The sequence below is a fragment of the Rhododendron vialii genome, chromosome 1a (assembly GCF_030253575.1).
Source record: "Rhododendron vialii isolate Sample 1 chromosome 1a, ASM3025357v1".
Classification (NCBI taxonomy): Eukaryota; Viridiplantae; Streptophyta; class Magnoliopsida; order Ericales; family Ericaceae; genus Rhododendron; species Rhododendron vialii.
In genome coordinates, this window is record NC_080557.1 from 22,364,444 (window position 1) to 22,384,308 (window position 19,865).

At 39.8% G+C, this 19,865-nt stretch overlaps 1 protein-coding gene across 2 annotated transcripts; it reads left to right on the plus strand.

Moving 5' to 3' along the window:
- Positions 1-2,064: 2,064 nt before the first annotated feature.
- On the plus strand, positions 2,065-4,974 carry LOC131324828 (vestitone reductase-like). 2 transcript variants are annotated; one of them, XM_058356975.1, is made up of 4 exons: positions 2,065-2,199; positions 3,046-3,570; positions 4,337-4,532; positions 4,644-4,974. In XM_058356975.1, the coding sequence occupies exons 1-4, from the start codon at positions 2,076-2,078 to the stop codon at positions 4,783-4,785; spliced, it is 987 nt and encodes a 328-aa protein (XP_058212958.1). In that variant the 5' UTR covers positions 2,065-2,075; the 3' UTR covers positions 4,786-4,974. The 2 variants fall into 2 exon arrangements, with proteins under 2 accessions (XP_058212958.1, XP_058212965.1); XM_058356982.1 differs by having other exon boundaries at positions 2,076-2,196; positions 3,043-3,570.
- The last annotated feature ends 14,891 nt before the right edge of the window (positions 4,975-19,865 follow it).

Consider the following 19,865-nt stretch of genomic DNA (forward strand, 5'->3'; position numbering starts at 1 on the left):
TATTGAACCGGATATGAAATTGTCAACTCTGATGTTTGAGTTGTCTAAGCCTCATTTCAAATTTGGTTGTCCATTACTATTAAATCATACTAAAAAATAAAAGGATATGAAAGTAAAAAATAAATAAAATTAAGATTGCATTGGAATTACAATTTATTTTTATTGCCCAAGTCCGAGGTTTGGTGGGACTTACCAGTTACCCCTAAATTGATTCTAAATTTCTAATTAAGGTGCGCATAAGCAGGCTTGATTATTCTTATTTCTGATCGTCGAAAAAAATAAAAAGATAAAGTGTGCAAATTGCTTTCGCTGAGAATTTTTTTTTAATAATTTTACCTTTACATTCAAATATATACTCAAATAATTTGTATGGACCCCATACACCCATATGAACGGTGGATGTGTATTTTGAGTGTGTATTGGGATTCGGGAGTGGAGTTATAAATATTACACGGCAGTAAACATTTGGCCGCCAACCAATCAATCAATCATTACTTTTTTGAAAAATAATACTCCTGCCACGTGGAGTTATAAATATTTCCTTTTGTACTCTATATAGTAGAATTTTTTTGAGGATCGTCCATTCATGAATACACATCCGAAAATCTGATCACAACAGAAAAAAAAATTAAAGCCTCCATATGTTGATCTGCTGCCACGTGGAAAAATAAATGGTTCTCTTACCTTCCTCACCCCTTTCTCCTTCTCGACGAGATCGCTACAAACACAGAGAGCAGCAGCCGCAGCCCAAGATCGGAAAAAACAAAGACAGAGCAGCAGCCGCAGCACGAGATCGGAAAAAACGGAGACAGAGCACCAGCCGTGGCCGTTCAAAAAGAAAGCCGGAGCATCCATATCCTCACACAAGCACCACCAGAAAAGCCCATTTAGAGATTTGGAGGTGGAGTTCATCGAATCCTCAAGCTTTTTTGTATTCTGTCTTTACTCTTCAGTCTTCACTATCACCATAATCTTTGAACGTGTCCGATTATTTCCTACGAATCCGGCACGAGTACCCGTACCCGTGTCGTGTCGTGTCGACACGGGTACTTCGCCCAAAAACATGGATCCGTGTATCACTGCCTATGGTCGTCTAGCTGCAATTTTTAGCATTTTCTTTTCTTTTTTTTCTTGTAGAAGAGGGTAGGTTGTTCGAAACGGCACGCATGATGAACATCTGGAAGGGGAGTATTTGTAAACGCTATCAGAATTTTGGAACAAAAGTTTGTTTAATGCTTGCATGGTTTTAATTTTTTTCAAAACAAGTTTTTGAGCTAACTCCACCATCACTCTCTTTGTTCTCTCCAAGAAATTTTGTTATCAATTGGTAGAAGACTATATGTATGAGTATCGTAAAAAATTGCATCAAATTGATCGGTAAATCATATAAAATAATTTGACGACATATACTAAAAAATAAATGATCACAAGGTTAAGTCTCGTGACAATAAATATATAAATAACTCAAGAAGTTCAATAGCGGTAGAGAAATACTCACCTTGTTTGGTTTGTATTTTTGAAAATTATTTTTGATGTAATGAGTGATAATGAATGTAGAGTAATAAAGAGAAAAAGGTAATTAAAAACGTGTAGATAGAAAAATGAGATGAGTTGAATTGTGAACCAAACAAGATGATTATCTATGTTTTATTTTTCACTAAGAAGAAAAAGACAATCCAAAATTGTACTATTGTTTTATTTGTCTTAACAGCATTTAAAAAACATAAATAAACAAAACTCACAATAGCGTTTACCCTCAAAAGGGGAGGGCCACACTAAATAATTTTTCTTGATTTTATTCCTTCCCAAATAGGAGTACTATGGTCCAAGAGGTGCAAGGTCTGGCTCCCATTTTTGCCTTGAAATTGTGCCATTTTTGGGCACGGCAAATGCTGAAACTGGTAGCTCGCTCTGATACACAGATAAAGGAAGATTATCTGTTATTTTCAAAATTGAAAATTGAAATTCCCGTCTGAGTATTAAGTTTACCATTCTGCCCTATATGGGTTTGTTGTTCAAGGAAGTTCTCATATACTATTTTCCCGAATTTCACCTCAATCTAGAGGGAGAGAGAGATGGAAGGGGAGGACAAGGGTAGTGTCTGCGTAATTGGTGGCACAGGATATGTTGCATCATGGCTGATCATGAGACTCCTTCAGAGTGGTTATACAGTTCGGACCACCGTTAGATCTTACCCTGGTAAGCTTACCTTTTGCCTTCTTTCCTTCGTTTTTCCACCTCAAAATCTTTCAGTCATTAATTGATCCAAACGAGGCTTGTGTTGCTCTCCAATTCGAGTATTGTTCCAGCCAATTAAAGTACTCCATATATATTTATTTATCTAGAGTGAGGTTGGATAATAAATGCGTGATGGGTAATTAGAGTAGAGCCGCCAGTGGATGGGAATTAGTGGATCATAAAAACATGGAACTGAAGAAGGAATTCCACCATAGATTTTTGAACCTAAATTAGTCAAAGCAATATCGCGCGGATTTAAGTCACATGAATAAGCCAGTATTTTTCTATATGATGTTGCGGCGATGCCGATGCTAGCTTGGTGGCGGAAAAGCTACATCACAAGTTAAGTCTTCTAGATTTCTTTGGAAATTAACCGAGTTTTAATTGAGCTTTAAATTATCTAAAGTGATACTTTAACTCCAAAAGCGAGTGTTGAGCGTTGTGGCCTGGCTTCGAGTCACAGGAATTAGCCTCTCGATATTCAGTAAGCAATTTTGATCTTTGTGCATATAATGCCAAGTTGGTCCATTTTTCTCTCTAACACGTAACAAAAGAGCTTAAATCGAGCTTAAAAAACTGTCCAAATTGGCACATTTGCACCAAAACTAGTGTCAAGTGCCCAGTTGGGGAAACTAATAGGGAAAATGACCGCTCAGGACATGTTTTGATAATTAATACCCGCCAATAACATACTAAGAACATTTGTTGATGCTGAAAATGTCCTTGGCAAGTATTAATTATCAAAACACGTCCTTGGCCGTCATTTTCCCAAACTAATACTTACACAACATATGTTTTCCTGACCAGACAGCAACGAAGACATAAGCTACCTGACCAACCTCCCAGGGGCACCAGAAAAGCTCGAAATCTTCGCTGCCGATCTCAATGATCCAGAGAGCTTCAATGGAGTCATCAGAGGATGCACCGGAGTCTTCCTCGTCGCTCACCCCGTCAGTTTCGAAGAGAAAGTACCTGAAGAAGTCACAAACCAAAGAGCAGTCAAGGGCACTTTAGGAATTTTACAGGCCTGCCTTGATTCAAGGACAGTGAAGAGAGTCATTTACACTTCTAGTGCATTTACTGTGATGTACAATGACAAGAGTTCAGGCATAATTGATGAAAGAAATTGGACTGATGTAGATTATGTTAGAATTCTAAAGCCCTTTGGGGAGTCTTACATAATTTCCAAGACTTTAGCTGAAAGGGCAGCCCTGGAATTCGCAGAGGCTCATGGTCTGAACCTGGTGAGCTTGATTCCTCCTATGATCATTGGACCCTTCATTTGTTCCAGATGCCCCGGTTCTATTTATACAGTGTTGGCGTTGATTGCTGGTACGTTGTTGTCAACCTGGCTTTCAGGTGGAATTCTAGGACTTTATGTTTGGTACCCTTATCAGTTTCCTGTTCTAAAAACTAGGACGCATGTTTATTTACCTTTTAGTTTGTTATCGCAAAATTGATTAGGAAACAAGTGAAGAGTAGGGTTGCTGGGGGTAGGGGACTGCCAGTGGAAGAGGGGTGTTGGCAGATGGGTCACCCGCACAAGGAGTCAGGAGCTGAGGGAGGAGGGTATGAACCCTAGTTATGGAAACAAGTGGGAAAAAAAATGTATCCATTGTGTCATTAAAAGTTGGAGGGTTGTGGAAAAAGCTATGATATTTTAGGAAATGAAAACTATAGTCAAGCGCACTTTTTTCCCCTTCTGGTTTCTGAAAACAAGAAGAAATGGAAGGGTAGGGTAGGGTACCAAACGCGCCAAAATTGAAATATTGTGTAAGAGTTGAAGACGGACGAATCCAAGATTCTGATCTTATAGTTGCTAGCTCTTTTAATAATCCAACCTCGGGGGTGCAACATACTCTTACAATAACGTGGTTATCTCAGAATTACTAGTGTTTTACCTCTTCAATAACGCGGTTATCTCAGAATTACTAGTGTTGTACCCTTTTGAAAACTCTTACAATTTGGAATTTTTGTAATTCTGGGGTGGAGATCCATCGCTAGTGGATTAAGAAGTAGTACTATAAAAGTGATCGAAATGTACTTGCCAGACTTTGTTTATCAACTTACTCAGCATAACTCTTTCTGATGTATGCAGGTGAAGAGGATCAATACAAAAATCTTCCTGAAACATCCATGATTCATGTTGATGATGTAGCAAGTGCACATATCTTCCTCCTGGAGCACGCTAATCTGACAGGGAGGTACATTTGTTCACCGCTCGAAGTAACAATTGATCAGATATCCGAATTTCTATCAACCAAATACCCAGAATATCCAGTCCCTAATGCTGAGTAAGTTCCAATTCCTAGCTTTTTTTCCGATTCAATTTTTTGATGTTGTCTTGATTTTTTTTCCTCAAATTTCCAAAAGAAAGATAACGTGACCACTGTTCTTTTCTGCAGATTTTTAAAGGGCATTGAGGAGTCCAAGTACCCTGGCCTCTCATCCAAGAAACTATTGGATACAGGGTTCAAGTTTAAGTATGGCTTTGAAGAAATGTTTAATGGAGCAATTCAATGCTGCAAAGAAAAGGGGTTTACCTAGTTTGTCTCCAGTACTATTGGGGTTTATATTTGAAAATTTCCCAGTAGTACTATTTTTTTAATTTATTTTTAAAGTTTCCTAATACTGTGGAAATGATAATGAATATGTAGCAGTCTATGGGACAGTTGGTTGAGAATTTGACATTCTATTAAAGTTGGATATGGAAACCAACTCCACATTTGCCGTTCATGGTATATATGTCAGCAGTTTTATTTGTAAGGAACTAAGTAGATATTCTCCCGTTCCTTTTATGAACGGGACAGTTCAGTTGGCTCATTTGTGGGTTTTTTGAGACTCGGTTTGCTGGTTGAAATTCTTCATTTTCGGAACCGTGTCGAGAAAAGTTTACCATGTCAAAAAAAATCATGTTCCGATATGGACAAGTGTAAAACCATAACATACTTGTAGAATAAATGAGTTTCCATCTAGTAGGATGACAATTTTTTTTTTTAGGATTCATGTGTTTTGAAGTGGTTGAATCATAGCGAGAGATATCAATTCTCATAGTTGATGTTCTCAATGAAATCTAAAAAATAAACAATTTTGATCACCATAATGTTACGGGTACATATGAAGCCAAATAGTACGGTCTAGTTTTCAGACACGAAGTGTGTACAAATACAAAGTAGGTTAGGATCAAAGAGAGTAAATGTAAGAAACAGGATGTATAATGAAAACACTGACTTTCATTAACTTGGATTCTTACAACGGGGAAACCCTCCTTTTATAGACACTAGTAAAAAAGCACGTGCGATGCACGTGAAAGCTTGGCCAAATAATATCATTGAATCTCAGCATTATTGTTTTCCTATTACTACCTTTTAGTCTTTTTTTTTTTTTTGATCCGAAAACTATGCCTCAAAGGCTTTCATTGAAACAGAAAATAGCCCAAAGGCTGAACAAGAACCAAGTCCGGAGCCCTAGGTTGGGTAGAAACCTCAACAGACGGGGTATCCATGGGGACTGGATAGAAATCTCTGAAATACAGTAGACCAAACCCTTAGCGGGCAAAGAACGGTCCGCACAGGGACCAACAAACAACACCAAACCAGTACACAACCTGTTAATACATTTAAAATTGAAAAAACAGCTAAAAGCCCGAGGGCCACCGGAGCACTGCCGTACACCAACTACAAATCTCGCCAACGGATTCCAGAGATTTCCGAGGGCGGCAAAAGGCCCAGATTTGAAGAAGTGTGAGGAGGAGCGAGGAGGCTTACAAATAACAAGTCGGTGACTGGCAAGAGGTGAGAGGCGATCCAAGGCGGCGGCGGTAGAGAGGGTGACTGGTGGAGGAAGAGGGGAAAGGCGGCGCGACGGGGATCGGTGACTGGGCTGGTGAGGCAGCGTGGCGGTGAACGTTGACGGGGCTGGGCGAGGGGGAGATGGTGCGGCAGGCGGAGTGTGGCGGCGAGTTGGCGGAGCCGGTAGCAAGTGGATCTGGGGAAGGTGATGAAGGCATCGGAGGGTGAGGTGAAGCATCTGGTGGAGGCAACAGAGGTGGCAACAGAACTGGGTTAGGTGGAAGAGTCAGTGGGTTCAGTGGTGGAAGAACAGATCACAAAACAAGAGGGAAAAGAGAGGAAAACCTAAAAAATAGGAGGAGAAAACCTTACTGAGAGGGGGGAGACTCACAGATCTCAGCTCCCCCCTCTCTTGCCGCTCCTGAAACCCTAAGCAAGAGAGGTTCTAGAGAGAGAAGAGAACGAGAGGAAAAAAGGGGACCCTTAATGTTTTTTTTTACTACCTTTTAGTCTAGACAATGAAAATTTTCTCATTCAACCTTGGTGTGAGAAGACACCTCTTTGATAGTGCCACAGGTGTAACGGTGTTGAGGTTTTCATATTTTTCTAATCTAATAATTCTCAGTTTCCTATCCAATTAACCTTTTCATCTAACAATTGTCTGCTCCAATTAAATAAGATGCTAATGGAATTAAAAACTTTTGAGCTATAAGTCAGATTCGGAAATCTACACATGTAACAAACTGTGTGTAAGAAACTACGGAGTAATTAATTAACCCAATGTATAAACAGATTCGGGAGAAAGTAAGTAGATAGGCAAACTACTCAAACAACTGCTAATTTTTTCCTAAGTAACGTGCAACCAGATTAGAACGCGAGTAGTAAACGGAAAATATAACTCACAAATGCCGACACCAAAGAATATGAAGTAGATCGAGTCCAATGATGAATCATAGTGTCCTTAAAGCAGATTTTGCCCTCGCCAAGGTGCTCCCAATTCTGGACGTCCGCTTCCTAGGATGCAACGATCTTTACGCGCGCAAATTCAGCACTTTGATTGCGTGCCCACGAACTAAAACTGTGCAGAACACTCTCCGACTCTATATGCAAAGTGTATGTGTGCTCTGTGGATTTTGGATGCATGAAATGGCCAGATACAATCTGTTTAAATAGGCAGACAAGTGACTATCCGAACAGGTATGACTTGGTTCACAAAGGGTCACGCTTAAACGGTTGCACTGGTTCGGAAACTGATTGTTGCAATGGTTCAAAACTCACATTGGTTTGGTTTGCTTCCAAAAAACCATGCGGAAACTAACTGTTGCAATGGTTCAAAATTCGCATTGGTTCAGTTTGCTTCCAAAAAAATCATGCACTGGTTCAGTTTTGGAAGAGAAATGAGGAGGAGACAATCGTTCGAGTATTCCATTTCTTCGTAGGCTTAGTTTTTCATTAATAAGTTTTTGGGCTTATTGCAATCACGTCCAAGAAAATGGAAAAATGAAATTGTAAAAAATGATCTCTCGCTTCTTTCTTGTTCGGGTTTTTAATATGAGAAATAAAACTGTTCATTAGTGGTTAGATACCGTTTTCAAACTATCAAACTATATGAAAACAAGTTAGAGGAATAGAAACGTACTTGGCCAATTTCAAGCGTCCGTTAATTAGCAATCAAGGCTTATAGGTTATATATCCTTAAAGCAATTTCATCCCCAAAATTGGTGCTCTTGGAATACTCGAACAATTGCTTCACTGGGTTACTCAATTGTCAACGACCAGAAGTAGCACGCCAATCTATCCGAGTGTTTTTACTGTCAGGAATCCGAAATGTGGTATGCAGTTGTGAGCAAAAAATGTGAATGAAAAGGTAAGGCAAAGCCTATCTATAGGTAAGAAAGTGGAAGCAACTGTACGGAACGGACATGAAGGTTAATGACGAACTGATGCCATTGGAATAGACACAACTGATTGCATAACATCTTTACCGTTGGAAACAAAATGAAATTAAACTCAACAGGTCCAAACCTTTTTCTTTATTCCTTTTCCCAGAGTATCTCCGGTGAGGTGCATCCTTTGGGAAGCCAGGGATCTGTTGGAGTTGTTGTATATATTGTGTCGTTTGAGGAAGCGGTGTAGGGTGGCGTAGGAATTAATTGAAAGCTCTAGGGGTATTTGTGGAAAGCAAAAAGTAGAAAACATTTTCATACATTTAAAAGAAGTAGTATAGATAAGGAGGGAAGTCCAGACAATACAGATGGTACTCATAATTGAACATTACTGTTAGTCATCCATCTGCAAACCTACTGAAGTTTACAGACACCATTTATTGTAACTATTGACATTTATCTTCTGCTAGCATTTACTACACATAGACTTTACTATGCACAACATTTACTACCCATAAAGGAAGGACTATATCACGCCTACTATGCAGACTTTCCTACTACTATTTTACATCAACAGTAAATACTAATTATACTCCTTACAACAGTACACAACAGTAAATTCCAATAATTTCACTATCTCCCAGAAATGGAAGGAGAAATAGGTCGCATGAGCACGTGATTGTCGCTCTGGATTATCTGAACCACTGCTTCTAGAATAGTCTTCAGTTCTGCCAGTCAAGTAATACTGTTCCAAAAGATAGCGGATATTTTGGTGCCATTCTTCCAGATAAGTATCGTTTAATTTCCAGTTTGCAGATTCATAATGGAGGAGAGATGAGGGAACTTCTACAGGTGTCAATCCATTAAGAGAACACGGTGTTTGAGTCATGACCAGATAATTTCCATTGTGAGTCTGGATGCCCTGAGACTCCTGATATGTAGAGAGGAATATAGTGTGATATTCCTTTCGCCAAGTGATAGAACCATCTGGATTGGAATGACTCCTGTTGTTGCGACTTGTCCAAAAAGCAAATTGGAGATCTCCGCCTGCACTGTTGGGGATTTGTCTAATCTTCTATTGCCAGTAGGGTATATTTCCAAAAAGCAGGAGAAATTTCAAAAAGAAATCTTCTGGAGGTTGAACTTGATTGAACGCCGCATGAGCCAGATAGACCAATACTGCTGATTTATTAAAACAGACACTTATAGTATACACATCGACTAAATACCATAAGAGAAGATAGACTTCTTTTTTGAAATAAAAGACATTGTGGTAGGACACTTCAAACTGGGTGAGAAAGGGATAGACCGGATGGAAAGGTAGACCTTTTATGGGACCTTCATCAAGGCCATACTTGAAAATACAGAGATGTTAAAGGTTTTGACACATTTGAACACACTTGGAAAGAAGGGTTAACTCTAAAATATGACACTAGAGATGGACAAGCAAATTAGCTGGGTGGAAACTGGAAATCATTGGAAAATAACCAGGAACAAAAGAGTGTGATTTTGTTTTTGAAAATTGGTTGATTTCTTTTTTGAGCATTAACAGAAAATCAGGGAGGACATTCGTTTTTTCCATTTATGTGGACAGCATCAAAAGTCCAATTGGAAAACCAATTTGCCCATCTGAGTAACTGTACTTTTAGGAGGTACTTCTGTTTGAACTTGAGCATGCTGGGAAAGCTCATCATATCAGTCTCTATCAGAAAATGATGACCGATTAGATGAAATTCAAATTTTTCAATGCTCCTTTTGATTGCCAGAATTTCTTTGTAGTTGAGTGGTAATGAAGCTCTGCTGGAGAGAATGCACCACTCTTGTATCCACAAATTCTGCACTTTTGATCTGTGTTTTCTTCCAAAAGAACTGCTCCCCAATATAGATCAGAGGCATCTGTCTGAAGAACTCTCTTCCCATCTGAAGGTATGGTTAATGGAGGAAGAGTTTTGGCTATGGCTTTAAGGTCTTTTACAGCTTTGGTACAAAGGGCTGACCAAGGAGGAGAGGTTTTCTTTTGTAGAGCTGAGAGAGGAGTTCGGTATTGGGCAAGGTTGGGAATAAAATCAGCCATATAGTTAACAATTCCAAGGAACTGTTGAACTTGTTTGACTGTGAAATTTTCATCTGGAAAATGGTCAAGTTGGGAGGCTATATGAGGCTGGAGGGTATATTGACCTTTAGAGATATGCATCCCTAAAAAATCAATTTCTGGTTGGGCAAGAAGCATATTTTTCTCTGAGAGCATGATACCATGGGTTTGGATTAGGGAATGAAAAATTTGTAGTAGGACAACATGAGACTCAATATCTGGAGAAAAAAGTAGGATGTCATCAATGTAGACAAGTGTTGAGGATAGAATAGGAGCAAATACCCGAATCATGGCCTTTTGAAATAAAGATGGAGCTGTTTTCAATCCAAAAGGCATGACTGACCACTGGAAGTGGTGATTTGAAATGCAAAAACCAGTTTTGAGGCGATCATCTGGATGGATGCCCAGCTACCAAAAACCTGCTTTCAAGTCAAACTTTGAGAAAATTTGAGCTTTAGGCAAGTTTGCAAAAAGAACACTTCTCCGAGGAAGAGAAAATTTGTTATCCTGCAAAAAATGATTAAGAGGCTGGTAGTTGATAACCAGGCGAAGCTTTCCTCTTCTCTGCTCGGTTCTTTTGTTCACATAAAATGCTTCACATGCTCACTGAGAGGTTGTGGGCTCAATCAAACCTTCTGACTGGAGTTGTTGGAGTTCTTGAAGAGCAAGCTGGTAGTGTTCTGGGTTCATTCTATGATGGGTAGCTTTTGTGGGGTTGATGTCTTCATTTTTCTTAAAAGGAAGAGAAATGAAGAAATCTGGATTTTTCCAAAGTGGGTTGGAGCATTTGATGAGGAATTGGGAATGAGATTCAGCACATGAAGTTTGGATTATGGCTTTTTTGATGGAGGAGAAATTTTCTATGGAAAAAAGATTGGTTGGGTGGTCCAGGGTAACAGGTAGTTTTTGTATTTCAAACCTTTTTTGAGCCAGGAAACTTTGCTGAGATTTTGGAGAATATCAAAGCCTAACAATAAATCTTTTCCTAGGAGATCAGAACCATAGACTTGGTGTTTTATGGTGTATCCTGGAAAAAGTTGGATGGTAATAGGCTTACTGATCAAAGTGATGACAAAAGTTTTTCCATTGGCTGCTGTAAAGGGTCTAAAACACGATTGCCAGTAGGACCTGGGAAGGATTGCTGAATTGAGAATGGAGACTGCTGCACCAGTATCAAAGAAAGCGATGACTGGTATGGGTTTCTCATATTTTCCAAGCAAGATTTTGGCCTTAGCTAAAGGTTGAGCTAGCATGATATTGGAGAACCCAAATGTTTGGACTTCGTAAGGGAATGAGTCAGGATCATCAGAAGAGTCATCTGATTCTGATGAATCATCTGAATCGTCAAAAGTGAATGCAAGGACTGCTTCATCTGTTGCTTCATTGTCGATAGAAAACAGTGATTCGACATCAGCATCTTCAAGATCATCATCAATGAGAGCCAATGAGCTCACCATTTTGTCCCTTGCTGCTTTATTTGGACACTGTTTTGCATAGTGCCTCTTCTTTCCGCATATGTAGCAACGATCAGACTTTCGTTGCCCTCTGAACTTCTTCTTTTTGAAAAATTTCCATTTTTTTCAGCGTGAGAACTTGCCAGATTTTGGAAACTTTGAAAACTTGCCAGGAGATTGGAACTTCCACTTCTGAAAGTGTTTGGACTTCCGATATGAAGGGCGGCAAGTGCACTTCTTGTCTTTGCACTTTATGGATAAGTGTGGCCGGTCACATGCTTTACCAAGAAGCTTTCCCTGTTCTTCAAGAGTTCTGGGGAATTTCTGGTGATTGCACAATTTTTCCAAGGCAATCAAAGAGTGCTGATAAATACCACCAAGAGATGTTGCATTCAGCGTCAATCCTTTTGTTTGAAGTAACCTTGTTGTCTCATTTCCCAATGGTTCAGGAAGGGAATTGAGAAAGGCTTGCTTGAGATTGACATCATCCATGCCGTTGAGAAGATAAAATCTCTGAGACATACGGTCATAATGAATCTCCAGGTCTTTTCTTTTGAATGAACAACACTTCATGCTGAGATATTCCTCTCGAACAAACTCTTTTGTGTTATTATGGTCTCCAAGAAACTCAGTATGCAGGACTGAGATGAATTGATCAAGAGTTAGCAGCTGTTTAAGCTGCAGTTGTCGATACTCGCCAAGAGCTAAGTACCATTGACGAAGACGGCCAAGGAATTTTGTTGTGCACTTAGTAATAACAATACTCAGTGTAGCATTTGGGGAAAGCATAGCAGTAGTGCATCAAGCATGAATCTCATAAAGCTTATCCAGCCACTTTGATGGGGGAATGTTATCAAAGGAAAAACCTTGGGTATGTATAATGGAATGTGAGAAGGAATCAAAGGTTGAAATTTCTGGAGATGTATCAAACTCAGGACCTTATTCAATAATAGGATCATCAACATGTTCCTCTGGAGTATTTTCTGGATTCATCATGAAAACATGAGGAATGGACATCGAGTCAATGGATTCAGTATCCGATTCAGACTCAATGGTTGGTTCAGGAGATGGGGCTTCTGGAATAGTGGCTAAGGTATGTAGGAGAGTGGAGATTGGATTTTTGGAAGGGTTAGAAGTTGGCTGAACCATTAACTGGGGTGACTTTGAATTTGGGTCAGATGGTTTAGAAGGAGTAGAGGTAGATGTAGATGGTAGAGACGGAATTGTTGGAGGCTGGATAGGTTTTATCTGGGGCTTTGGGAAAGGAAGTTTTGGTGGAGATGATCTTTTTGGTGGAGGAAGAAAAGCTGATGAGCTCCCAAAGATATTGGACTCACCAAATTTTGAAGAAGGATTTATAGGTAAGGGTTGAGACATTTGAGGATACCCAGAAAAACATTCTTGAGAGGAAGAAGAGAATATGTCAAATGGGCTTTTTTGCTGAGAATATTGCTGAGCGTGAAGTGAGTGAAGCTGGTTTTTTAGGTGTTTCATTTCAGCATCCTTTTGAGAAAAAGCTGCTGAACTTGTTTGGCATATGCCATCTGGAGAAGTTTCTGGTGAACATTTTGAATTTTCTGCTGCAAATCTCTGATAAGAAGTTCCAAAGTTAATAACTTCTTATGGAAAACATTCTCCAAATTTTGCTAGGAGTTAGCAATTCTTTGAAGAATTTTGTTTTGAGCTAGAGAATTTGCTGACTGCCAATTTATTGCTGCTTCTGCTGCTGACACTGCTTTGGTACTACCATCTGGGAGAATGGTAGTGGAATCTGGAATTTTATGACGGTGGGTCGTTCTTTCTTGAGAGCCATGAAATTCCAGAGGAGGAAAATCTGCTTCAGTCCAGGAAGAAGATGAGGTGGACATAAAACATCCACTCGATTGAGCAGAAGAACCATCATCAGAGGGGGGTTGAGGAGGAGGTGGAGATTTACAAGGAGTGGGAGGTAATCAAGGACATATGGAACATGGACATGGATCTTCAAAGTCCTCGTCATCTTTTAGGAGACTGTCTCGTCATCTTTTAGGAGACTGTCTTCTAGACACTCATCACAGTCACAGACATCAAAATAACAATGACCTGTTTCCGAATTTTTGAAATAGAAGACTGGAAGGCCACTGGGATCAAAATATTTAATTGGAGGGCCAGGCCTAGAACCATCCACAAACATATCAATTCTTGAGGGAAAAATGACAGGATGGGTGGAAGATGAGGCAGAGGTTTCTTTTGGGAAAGAAATCTCCACTGTACCATCAGGTTTTGAAATGAAAGTTGGATTTGAGGATTGAACAGGTATGGGCTTGTTTTGATTTTTCTCATAAGCTGTAACCCAAGACTCTGGGAGAAGCTTGAGAAGCTCAGGACGAGAAATCTGCCGTGGAACATGGACACAGAAGCTTGGTGAGGTGCGTTGACAGTTAAGAAAAGGGCTTCATCTGTGGAGGACAGTAAGGACATGTCAAATGCATGGTTTTGAAGGCGATAGGCCATTTGGTAGTAAAGAATTGCTGCATATGTGGTGGAAATTTGGGAGGCACCACCAATTTGAACTTGGACCTTCAAGGCGGATAGCAGATGAGGATCTGCTAATGGCATGTTGAAATTGGGGTAGAAGGTAAAAATCATAATTCCAGCATTTAAAGTGGTTTGGACTGTAGCAATACAGGCATGCTGGTACTGGATAAACCTAGTGTCTACCAGAGTAAGTCTGGAAGTCACAGGTAAACCTTTCCTGCCATGGAAAGTGACAACCAATCTGATTGCTCCAAAGTGAAGATGGGTAAATCCTTGTTGTTGCCAAAGGCGAGGCAAATTAACTGGGATTTTCAGGAGTAAAAGTTGTTCAGCTTCTGTAGCTGTTATGAAGCATTGATCAAACTTAGAGGCTTGAACATACTCTTTTACGGAGGTTGGTCATTTTGTGGAGAAAAGTTGGGTGACGGTCTTTTTAACAGAAGTTTGTGGTCTAACAAAAGCATTATAGGGATTTAGAAAAGGGAGATCAGTAAGAGAACCTTACTATCATCCGGAAGGTATTCAAACTCATACAAGTACTCAAGGTTAGAAGAAGAGGTAGAGGAATTTCTACTGGTGGAGGAGCATGAAGGAACTAAAGATGACGTAGCAGAGAAGTGGGTGGAAAAAAGATGATTCATTTCTTAAAGTAAAAATCTGGGTTCTTCTTTTCCCTCGTACAACAAGTCTTTTTTTTTTTTTCAACTTAAGATCTTCAACAAAGTTTGATTAATAAAATTCTGTATACCAGGGTAGATAAATCGAGACACACCGCTCAATAGCCAAAAGTCTCAAGGTACTTTGACCCACTGACATAAAATTCTTTAACCAAAATAGTTGATGAAGTTTCTGATGTGGAAAATCCTTAGAAGGCAACCACAGAGCATACACTTCAATTTTTTCTTTTAGAAAAAATTTGAAGTAGTTTTGGAAAAGAAATTCCCAGAAGGGGTTTTAAGCTAGAATGGAAAACATGGTTCTAATACCAAGTTTCAGACACGAAGTGGGTACAAACACAAAGTAGGTTAAGATCAAAGAGAGTGAATATAAGAAACAGGATATATTAGGAAAATACTGGCTTTCATTAACTTGGATTCTTACAACGGGGAAACCCTCCTTTTATAGACATAAGGAGGGAAGTCCAGACAATACAGATGGTACTCATAATTGAACATTACTGTTAGTCGTCCATCTGCAAACCTACTGAAATTTACAGACACCATTTATTTTAACTATTGACATTTATGTTCTGCTAGCATTTACTACACATAGACTTTACTATTCCCTTTGGTTCCAGAGAGGAGCTAGATTTTATTTGAAAAAGATTAGTGGATTATTTGGATTAGCATGTTCGTATGGGGAGTGGGGGAGCTACTGTCCCTACCAAGGGAGCCGTGCTCTGGTCTCGCTCTAATGCTCGAAAACGTTCACTTCGTATAGTTCGTCGAGTTGAACAAGTATGTAAATAATCAGCTTAATTGGATATCATTAAGTGCCTAATCGAAATCTTTTTTGTCTTGAAAAGAATGGATCCGAAACACTGGATAAAATCTATTAGAACCCATTATTGGCAAGTTATATGTGTTCCGATCATGCACTTAATGATGTCCAATCAAACTGATTTTTTGCATACTTGTTCAACTCGACGAGCTCTACGAAGTGAACGTTTTCAATCATTGGAGCAAGACCGAAGCGGGGCCTCCTCGGCCAGGACAGCACGCTGCTGTCCCTTCAAGGGACAACAATTGCCCCCAATCTGTTGGTGTGAGGGTTGTATCTATCGTGTCGGAAACTTTGTTCTTAAGTCTTCATTCCATTCTTGAAATTTGGTTGCTTTGTTTCTCTGATTTTCCTATACCATAGCGGAGTAGGATCCGGGGACCTTGTAGCGCCTCAAGCACACTGCAACGCTTCATCTGGATCGTCCATTTCGGCAATTAATGATCGGATTTGAAAAGAATTCTTCCCTTTTAATCTAAACAATCCAAAATATTATTCGACGGTGAGATTGTGTGTTGCACGGTGCAACGCTATTGAGACGCTGCACCATTCTATCTTCCCAGCGGAGTAGTCATATGTAGTCTCCTTCTAATACAGACCTTAAATGCGGATCTCATAGTTCGGAGCCTTTCGGGTCGTATTTTGATGATCCAAACCGTTCGTCTTGTTTAAAAATATTTTTAAAGGTTCCCACGAGAAATCAACTCAAAATATAACTGGGAAGTGATTGATCTAAACATGAGGTCCATAAAATAGTTCCTATCAAGGTTTATGAAAAACTATTTGGATCAAGTACTTTCCTATCATATTTTGAGTTGATTTCTCGCGAGTACCCTTAAAAACATGTTTTAAACAAGTTGGACAGTTAAAATCACATTCTGCACATCTTTTTCGCGGGCACCCTTAAAATCACATTCAGCACACATTAAGCGGTTCGGATCACAAAAATTTGATCAAGAACTATGAGATTGAGATTTTAAATGTCCCCGGAACTGCCTCGATATACATACACACATACATACGCAGAGTCTGGTTCAAGTCAGGGATCCTTGATTTTGTTACGGTCCACACCTTTTTGTTTCCTATCAAATTTTGATGATCCAAACCGTTCAATGTATTTAAAACGTATTCTTAAGAGTACTTGCGAAAAATTGGCAAAAAATATGACTGGAAATGACTTGATCTGAGAAGTTTTTTATAAAATGCATTTTTACTAAAAATTACTCAGATCAAGCCCTTCCCAGTTATATTTTTTTCCAATTTCTCATTGATACCCTTAAAACATAGAAGAAGTTTCAAATATGGTCTTAATTTCTAATTAATTTTTAACGGTTAATTTTATGAAAAATACAATCACCAATGAGCTTAAAGCTTTTCATTAGAAGTAAAAATTCTTATTAGTATGTTCCAAAAGTGCCTTTTAAAGAGGGTCAAATACGACCAATAATTGAACTAGTAGGAATGTACAATCAGATGGAACTTCTTATCAAACGTTATTTTTTGTCATTGGGTGCTCATATCACACCCATGTAACATATTGCTCGCCCAACAACTAACCAAACCAAAGAAACAAAAGAGAAGGCAAAATATAACATAGTGGTGAGGTTCCAGCACAACTAGAGCATTCTCAGCTCAAGCACAAATGTTGCGATCCATCACAGTGGGATGCATGCTATGTGAATGTTGGACAATATCTCATACCCTTGAATGTGGACTGTCCGATACAGATTACTCGAATATTTGAAGGATCCACATAACATTAAAATCCACAAATAAATTCTTAACACCAAAACCAAAATCATATTAGGAAAGTGTGTTAAAACCTACCGGCTGTTATAGCACTATAGCAGCCTTAAAATGACACCTATTGTAGACACCCCAATCTGAGCTTCCAGATTAGTTTACTTACGGTATTTGATTTCCCGATGATGAATTGGATCAAGAACACCCTGGGAATGATAGCGTGTTTGAGCTTTGAGTGTTTGCAAAACCTTTGAACCTAACCTAGCCTAAGCCACTTCAAAAAAGCCGAAAACCCTACTGGCAAGCGTTGGTTGAGAGCCTGAGCGCGCAGATCAACCTGACAGGTGTTGGTCAATGGTCAAAGCTTGACCGTTGACCAATGCGTGAGTAGGTGATTCACGCGCGCGATGCTCCACGACCATCGCGCGCTGGTCAAACGGACAGGTGGTGGTCAACAGTTAAAGTTTGACCATTGACCATCGCGCCAGGGCACAACCCTCGCGCGTCGGATTGACTCCATCGCGTGCTGGAGCACAATGCCAGTCCCCACCAACCTTTCCTAAGGTGAAAACTTTGCCACCAATGCACCCAAAGCCAACCTCGTGGGCTGGTTGAATTCCTCTCTTTGCAGCCTATATCTACCTCCCTCTCTCCCTATAAATACCCCCCTTCTTCTTCCATTAAAAGGATTCAAAAAATTGATACACCTTGGGTTAGAAAGGTTACAAAATCTTACACCCCATCTTCACACCCCATTCAACCTCAAAGCTCAATACTCTTTCAAACCCAAAAACCAAAGGTATAACACCTTTATTTTGCATACTTCTGATCCCTGAGAGGGGCTGGTAGGGCCAAGGCTGGTAATCAATACCAGTCCTGGTCCTAAAGCTGGCAAGGTTTCAAAAATCGTGCAATCGGCTCTCCCACGCGCGATAGACCCATATACGCGCGCGACTATTCTAAGTAAGGTGCGACGGTTCACGTGGGGATGAGATGCTGGTTATTCTCTATTTGTATAGTATCTTAAATTGCTTGAAGCATGATTAGATTTAATCCACTATTTTGCATGATAAAATTCATAGTTTAGCTTAGATTGCTTAAATTTTAGCTCTGGAATGCCCCTGGGTTGCTTCTGGAGATTTCTCAGGACCCCGGGCATGCAAAGCAATTGCTGGAAGTCCAGACTGATCCATCACGCGAATGTCCCAGTATGTCGCGCGCTAATCTGACTATTTCCAGTGGCTGCCCTTGCATGGGCAACTTGGTCTCTGACCTCTGTTTTAGTACCCCCACTGTTTAGGGGTTGCATCTTATTCCTATTTATAATAATTGTCTACCTTCAGTTCATATAAACTGCTTGGTTTGCCTCCTGGGTGTGCACTGGTCCTTCAGAGCCCAAAAAGGGACAAAACCCAATCTGTTGGAAAGATATCAACCCGCGCGCGATTATATGGGTTTGTCACACGATGGTATGCTTGCATGCACGTAGACTCACGCATGCAAGTTGGCCACTGCTTGTGTCAAATTCATATAAAGGCACTGTTTTGATATTTTGTCACAGTATTGGATTTTATCTCATTTATTTTCTAACATATCATCCATCCATGTTATTTTCGATCACATCCTGCAAAGCTGTTACAGTTTTAATCCCCGATTAAACTGTTCCACCGCCCTAATTGGCTAAAAAATTGATTAATCAAACAGAATCGCAAATGTTTTCGCAAATGCCTTAGTAGAGACCGATCTCCGGATTGGGCGAGAGGGGTGCCTTAAAACCCTTCCCCTCTCATAACCTGGCTCTCGAACCGAGATATGGTTATTACGGACTGGTGCCTTCACCTTTTTCAAAAATCAAACAGCGCAGCGAGCGTTTCAAGTTTGGTTCCTTGGGTGTCGGACCTTCAAACCCAAGTGGCGACTCTGAATTAAGGGCTCGTCTGCCAAAAAAGCGCACTCATCAATCCACCTTTTTCCGGGCACGCTGCCCACACCTATACTTAACTATATACACTTAGCTTCCACCTTTAATCCAAGTATATTTACATCCTTGTTGAAATTGCCATCTAATTTTACATGGCACCTGCGAAAATGAGAAATGGAACAACTTAGGAATGATTTGCAGTGTTGCTCAAGACTTAAGAGCTATCTTTTTTATATGCATAGCTCTAGCGCATGTCTGTGCCTGAAGGAACTACTCGAAATCGACATTCAACAAATTATTCAATTTTGTCCCTCTAAATAACTTCTTTACCAGGCCAAGGCTTCAGTCCAAAAGCTCCAACTGCCCAAAAAACAATAGCTCACGTATATCTACCAGTTAACTTGTTTCAGCACACAAAAAGCAGATAATATATCAATACCTAACTTTGGCATGAACAATATCAAATATGAAAACCTTGTAGAATACGAATTTATTAGGAATTCTATCCCCATCCAACACACCAAAGAAAAAGAAATAAGACAGGCAAAGAATATTGCTAACACATCCTTGTAAGCTAGAATTAGAGTCCTTCCGTGACTGAAACTTGTACCTCGACCCTAAACATCATAGGAAAGACATACTTACGAACAATTTTCAAACAATTAGGTCTATGTGGCTTATGATACAACAAAAGCAGAGCCACTTTGACAACCAGTTGGTAAA

Bases quoted from the DNA above. Each gene is read 5' to 3' on its own strand.
- LOC131324828 (XM_058356975.1), top strand. From the start codon at position 2,076: ATGGAAGGGGAGGACAAGGGTAGTGTCTGCGTAATTGGTGGCACAGGA. The intron at 2,200-3,045 runs GTAAGCTTACCT...TTTCCTGACCAG, and splicing joins CACCGTTAGATCTTACCCTG to ACAGCAACGAAGACATAAGC. The intron at 3,571-4,336 runs GTACGTTGTTGT...TGATGTATGCAG, and splicing joins AGTGTTGGCGTTGATTGCTG to GTGAAGAGGATCAATACAAA.